Source organism: Mytilus edulis, chromosome 1 (assembly GCF_963676685.1).
Source record: "Mytilus edulis chromosome 1, xbMytEdul2.2, whole genome shotgun sequence".
NCBI lineage: Eukaryota > Metazoa > Mollusca > Bivalvia > Mytilida > Mytilidae > Mytilus > Mytilus edulis.
In genome coordinates, this window is record NC_092344.1 from 54,042,457 (window position 1) to 54,049,780 (window position 7,324).

Sequence of the window (7,324 nt, forward strand, 5' to 3'; positions counted from 1 at the left end):
TTATTCCTGCATGAATTGGGCAATAACCCCTAACCTAAATCCCAGCCTTCCTTTTGTGATATGGAACCTTGTGGTACAATGTAAGCAAGATACAAACACTTACACACAAGTTATTGTCCAGAAACTACACAAATGCTTATTTTTGACCCCTTTTTATACGACCGCAAAAATTAAAAAAAACATTTGATGGTATATTGGTATCACAGCGGGGTCTGAAGACATTTGGTTTCCGGATAATAACTTTAGTATAAGTAAACAGAAATCAATAAAATTTAGCAAAATGTTTATTACCACAAAAGGAAGGTTGGAATCGATTTTGGGGGTTATGGTTACTAAGGTTTAGGAATTTGGGGTCCAAAGGGGCTCAAAACAAGCATTTATGATGAATATCTAGTTTCATATAATAAAATTGAGAATGGAAATGGGGAATGTGTCAAAGAGACAACAACCCGACCATAGAGCAGACAACAGCCGAAGCCTACCAATGGGTCTTAAATGCAGCTAGAAACTCCCACACCCAGAGGCGTCCTTCAGCTGGCACCTACACAAATATGTATACTAGTTCAGTGATAATGGACGTCATACTAAACTTCGAATTATACACAAGAAACTAAAATAAAAAATGACACAAGACAACAAAGGCCAGAGACTCCTGACTAGGGACAGGGGCAAAAATGCGGCGGGTTTAAAATAAACATTTTTAAAGTCATCTGAGGACAAAACGAATCATTTTCTTTTCGATTTTTTTACCACATCATAAAGTAACAACTACATGTAATAGTGTAATAGATAAAATCTGTGACGAAAAAGAAATGTTTAAAAATTTGCTGAAATTTTTGTACCCTCAAGCCTTCTTAAATCAATCCTGGTCATGCAGAGAAGCAGGCGAGTCATTTCAGGGTATGCAGTCTTGTTTAATTTTATGACTTTTATCATATTTTTAGTAACAGTACCATTTGGACACACCTATAGCTAAGTGCAAATATAAATCATTGTAGAGGCCAGAAAATAACTGATGAATAATTTATCATGTTTATAGCAGATGTATAAAATGTCCGAATGATTTTCAGTTGGAAATAATAAAACATGTACACATTTTATAATTTCAGATTAGTCAAATAAATCAGATTAATTTTGTGGAATAGCGTTAGTTGATGAATAAGAAAAGAAAAAGAGATCTGAATTAACTGCTATTTGACAACAGGAAAAAGAAATTGATGTGTGGTGATAAATATATATGAATATGAATTTGATCATGGTTTTATAATTAGACAAAATTAACAAAGAAAAAACAAGCCGTTGACTACTGGTAGTGCTACTAATAAAATCATGGGCAAAGCATTTCGATGTTGAAACATTTTTATTATTTGAGTATATTTGTACTACTGACCTCTCAGCGAGGCAAACCTCCTTGTACACCAACTATGTTTCTCTTATGAATTGACTGTATGTATTGTTCTTGGTTAGTGTTATATTGATATATGATATATGTATAATTATTGTGCTTAAAACTATTGAATTTATATAACCGTGTTCAATTCAGTCGTTCGTCCTTTCCAGTCTATTAAATCTTACCCAGCTCGGCCAGCTATAAGAGGAACTTTGCTTTCAGATTTTGTATATTAAAACAATCTTGATCATTTTTGTATGTGATAAGAACTTATGGTTTCATATGTCATATATAAGGTGGTGATTTATTACTTGCATGATTAAGACGAATCTTTAGTCCAGGCTTTTTTAATTTAATGGTTTACGTATCTGCCAACCCTATTTTCTAATTTCCAGAAAAAAAGATAAAATTACATTTCATGCTTTTTAAAGCATTTACTTCATGCTATGGGGTATTGCCATCTCTGTGACCCAAATCAGAGACTCTGTCCAGATTAAGCCAAAGTTTTTATTTAGCAGATTCCTGGTCTGTCATTCTTTAACACCTATTTATTTTTTCTAATGCAATACATAAATTGAAACTATTAAAAAGCACATTAGTTGATTGAGAAGTTACAACATATATTCTTGGATATATGTATATTTGTTTTTAAGGGGACAGCCGTTTGACTATCAAAAGAAGATTGAAGTCTGAGTAGAAAAACTTTAAAGTGATGTTATACATGCGATTTAATTCTGGGAATATTTCAACAAAATATTGGATCATTTCAGTTATTGATTTAATATTCAAAATTTGACTGAATTATCTCTTGTTGTTTCTTTCGTATTTCTTTCTGAAAGAGGTCAATCAAGTTGCTCTTGTTCATTCATAAAATTATCGTTCATGCATAAATTTATCTTGAAATCTACGCATGTTGAGGTAATCAGTCTATGGAAGATGCAAATTGATAAAAACGTTTCTTATATCAAATAGCGATATTGTCTTATATCTACGAGTTGCATTGTTGGAAATTTCAGACAAATTTTAGCATTTTTATGAAGAAAGGAAGATTTCTCAAAATAAAGTTATGGCTATTTTTTTAAACAGGGTGACATTTATCACGGCAAACGTCTGCTGTATAATTTCATGAATTGTGTAATATAATAACAAGCAAATAAACTCATCATAGATACCAGGAATAAATTTTGTATATACGCCAGACGTGTACGTATCAATACAAGACAATTTATTTTTTTTATTAAATGAAATATAAATGCACGATTTATCATTTGTAGATGTTCACATTCAATACAGTCGGAAACCAGGTTGAAATAGAACAAAAGAATCGAAGCTCTTTGTTAGAGAAGGCGATAAATGTTTACTGTATTGTTTACTATAGTGACAAAATTTTTAAAAGTTAATAGAAACAAACAAAATTGCAATTTTCTTCTCAATTACGAGGTGTTTTATTTTTAAACACACCATTTGCATAAGTTTTCAATTTATCTAGTACATAGTTAAGCAGAACAATTAGATATCAAGTCGACGACATGGGTATCTTTCAAGTTGGATGACAAATATGCATAACCTCGGATTTTTTTGAAAAAATTACCACGGACGGAAACCATATCAATTTATTACTTCAGTAATTTTCGTGTCTGCCCTTCCATTATGTGACTGAAAAAAAAATTCCAAAAATGGGTAACAATTGTATCGAAAAGAGAAAATCGAGTGCACCGTTTTATGTTAGGGTGTGTTTGAGTTGAGTATTTTGTCTTGATATCGTACAAAGCAAGAATATTTCATACATCGTCTCGCTTCAAATTCTATCATTTTTATACATTAAAGCTACAGGTTGACGTTATAACACAAAAAAATCACAGTACTAAAAGATGAAATATATAGGTCAAGTGAAATACCTATCTAATGAGTCACAAAAACAGAGAAGGTGTGTTCGTAAAGCTATTTTTTTACTGAAAGTACTTGACGACAGTCTTTCAAGTTGATGATGAAAATGCATATCTTCGAAAAATTCCAATTTTTTGTGTGTGATAACTAGAGTTTATAGTCTTCATACACTAAAAAAATCTAGTCTGCCCTTCCACGAAATATTTATTTAGAAATTTTTTTAAATGTTTATGAATTTTCGAAAATTCCACCTGACAACCGATCAGACAATAGTTTTAAGTTGAATCAATGCAGACAAGATTATTAACTGATGCTCATTAGCTAGTTGATACATTTGTCTTTAAAAATACAACTGACATATAAGGATCGTAATGGTGCAATATGGATAAATTTATCGGTTTCCAAGAGCAAAATTGGTAGCGCGTCATCCCTACAATGGCTTCCGTTTCTCCGATTGTGAACTGGCGTAATGGGGAGATAATTTTGACGAAGTAGGATCCTGACTGAATAAGTATAATGTAGCAAAGTTAGCGGAATGCAATTTCGATAAATTCAATTGTTTTCTAAGCCAAAATCACCTATATTTCAATTATACTGCTATATTTTATTATATCAATGCGATAATTTCTAATATAATAGCGATTTGATTTTAATATCAAAAATTTATGAATGCGATATGTTTCTAATATAACTGCGATAGTTTTCTCATATAAAATGAATACGATAACAGGTCAAAATGTATGTCAAGAAAACTGCAAACATTATTCACCATCATAGTTCATGACCTGTTTAATGTTGTATGCCAAATATCACTAGAATTTCGTACCTGTTACAAAATTAACACTTACATGAAATAATCATGTCGAAAATAGTGTTTGATCCTATCGATCGTTGACAGTGTTAACAACCTGCTAAGTTCATTGTTTTCGATCTGGTTATATTTTTTTTGTGTCGCCGTATATTGGTATCACGAAGTCGTCGTCGTCGTCGTCCGCAGACGGATAATAACTTTAGTATAAATAAAAAGAAATGAATAAAATTTTAACAAAATGTTATTAACCACAAAAGGAAGATTGGGATTGATTTTGGGGGGTATGGTCCCAACGGTTTAGAAATTAAGGGCCCAAAGGGCCCAAAACAAGCATTTATCTAGTTTCAGGACAATCAGTTGTGTATTAGTATTTCAATTGCTCTGATATTGTACCACAAAGTAGAAGACGGATTTATTTGAAGGGTTATGGGGCAAACGGTATAGGAATTAAGGGCCAAAATAAGCATGTTTGTAGTTTCGGGACAATATCTTATGTATAACTGTATGGATCTCTCTGACATTGTACCACAAGGCAATCTAATTAAAAACCGATCTCTCATCGCTCCTGTTTCTGATATGTCGCGTGGGAGATCTAACGAAACCCGCTTAGAGGTCACATGTGAGTGACCTCGTAGGTGTGTCTTTTTCGACCAATGAAATTGAGTCTTCCACGATCTTGGAAGTTTAACGTAAGGCAAAGGGATGTAACTCATTTTATTTACGACGAAATCGTCAGTCAAAATAATTCATAAACTTTTTTGATTGGCTTATTAATAGGTCGTCAAATCATTTGCATATCTTTATAAATTCATAACTTTTAGTTCACTCACATGTGACCTCAAAGCCGGTTTCGTTAGATCTCCCACGCGACATATCAGAAACAGGAGCGATGAGAGATCGGTTTTTAATTAGATTGACCACAAGGTTCCATATAACGAAAGGAAGGCTTTGATTCAGTTCTGGGTTAATATCCCTAAACATTTAGGAATAAGGGACCAAAAAAGGGCCAGAAAGAAGCATTTTTCTAGTTTACAGGCAATAACTTTGGTTTAAGTTAATGGATCTCTCAAATTATACTACAAGGTTTCTTACTACAAAGGAAAGGCTGGAATTGAGTTTTGAGGTTCTTGCTCCAAAGGGGGGGGGGGTAATAAGTGGGGGGTAAAAAAAAGGGGCCCAAATAGCATTTTTGTAGTTTTCAGTCAATAACTTGTGTTTAAGTACTGAAAATATACCACAATATTCCATACTACAAAGGGATGGTTATGGGGGTTATTGGCTCAAATCATTAAGCAATAAGGGGAAAACAAGGGGTTTTTTTTCTGGTTAAAGGATAATTTAGACAAAATAAAAGCAGTGTAAGGGAGGTAATGCAATTTTAAAAAAAAATAAAGAATACTGTTATATACATATATATATCTATACTATTAAACGAGAAAACCACATTTTGTGTCGCTTCTCTTCCTTCCACAATAAATCAATCATCATGATTCTGTGTCCTATAGGTAAAATGCAAAGTCGTCTATACTATCAAACGAGAAGACCTCATTTTGTGTGTCGCTTCTCTTCCTTCAACAATTAATCAATCATCATGCCTCTGTGTCCTATAGGTAAAATGCAAAGTCGCATTTGTCATCCATTCTTATGATTATTCAGATTGAGTTATTTTGGGAGAAAAACGACAAAAAAAAATCGGACTGACTGTAAACTACGATTATACTACTATGACTCTCTGTATTCTGTCTACTGTATTCTTTGAAATGTTAACTATTTAAGGGGTCATAGCAATGATTTGTATACTATACAAATCCTTGGTCATACCAGTTGCATATATATTAAAATAAGTAAAACATGTGACACAAGTACAACCGATCGTATGATGGATAACAAAAATGAAAAATAAATAAGCCATTCAGAGCGTTCTCCCGATGATATCATCATGGTGTTTAGATCGCAAGAATCAAAACTATTATACCTCCTTAGAGAGGACAATTATTTTTCGCGTTTCATATCATGGTGTTTAGATCGCAAGAACCACAACTATTATACCTCCTTAGAGAGGACAATTATTTTTCGCGTTTATCTACATGTAAAAGAGGGACGAAAGATACCAAAGGGACAGTCAAACTCATAAATCTAAAACAAACTGACAACGCCATGGCTAAAAATGAAAAAAAGACAAACAGAAAAACAATAGTACACATGACACAACATAGAAAACTAAAGAATAAACAACACGAATCCCAACAAAAACTAGGGGTGATCTCAGGTGCTCCGGAAGGGTAAGCAGATCCTGCTCCACATGTGGCACCCGTCGTGTTGCTTATGTGATTACAAATCCGGTAAATAGTCTAATTCGGTAGGTCACATTCATGAAAGGGAAGGGGATTGTAGTTACGACGTAAGGAACATATCCGATATCATTTGTGAAACGGTTATTCCATAACGGTCAACCAACTCGTGATGGCGTCCGTAAAATTTACGAAGGGATGATTTCAACTTCACCACTTGGAACTCTTGGTTTAATAGCTTCCTTGTGAGCAGTAACCCTCTATCAAGAAAATCATGATAGGAAATGCAAGCACGGGAATATCGTATCAATTGGGAGATATATACCCCGTATGCAGGTGCTGCTGGAATGTTGCTACTTAGAAATGGAAAGTTCACAATTGGAAAGCTGAAATCATCTCTTTTGTCGTAAAGTTTTGTTTTCAACCGACCCTCATTGTCAATTTCTAGATGTAAGTCAAGATATGAAGCCGACTTAACTGTATCTGTAGTATCCTTTATCTCCAATTCGATGGGATAGATGCGTTCCACATAGTCACCAAATTTTGAATTTTTTAGTGAAAGAACGTCATCTATATAGCGGAAAGTAGAGTTAAAGGATATTGCTAACTTCTTATCTTTCTTCCTAAGAAGTTCCTGCATGAAGTCAGCCTCATAATAATAAAGAAACAAGTCGGCAAGTAGAGGGGCACAGTTTGTTCCCATTGGGATGCCGACAGTCTGTTGAAAAACATGTCCTCCGAACGTTACAAATATGTTGTCAATCAAGAAATCAAGCATCTTGATAATATAGGTTTCAGAAAAAATTTTGTTTGAATCAGAGTGATTCTTTACAAAGTATGATTTATCCCTCCCTAAGACAAGATATTTGTATCTACGTTGGCCATTTTTTTTTATGAAGCAAAGTAATACCAACTCTTTCAATTTGTCTTTTAGTTTGGAATGTG

At 33.5% G+C, this 7,324-nt stretch overlaps 1 protein-coding gene across 6 annotated transcripts in view; it reads left to right on the top strand.

Annotated features, from left to right (window-relative positions):
• Positions 1 to 2,572, top strand: part of LOC139513912 (nuclear transcription factor Y subunit beta-like) — a 131,570-nt gene extending 128,998 nt beyond the window's left edge. For all 6 annotated transcript variants that reach the window (XM_071302856.1, XM_071302852.1, XM_071302853.1 and 3 more), the window contains exon 9: positions 1,110 to 2,572. In XM_071302856.1, the coding sequence (XP_071158957.1) occupies positions 1,110 to 1,145 (36 nt within the window). In that variant the 3' untranslated portion in view covers positions 1,146 to 2,572. The remainder of the gene's footprint in view (positions 1 to 1,109) is intronic.
• The last annotated feature ends 4,752 nt before the right edge of the window (positions 2,573 to 7,324 follow it).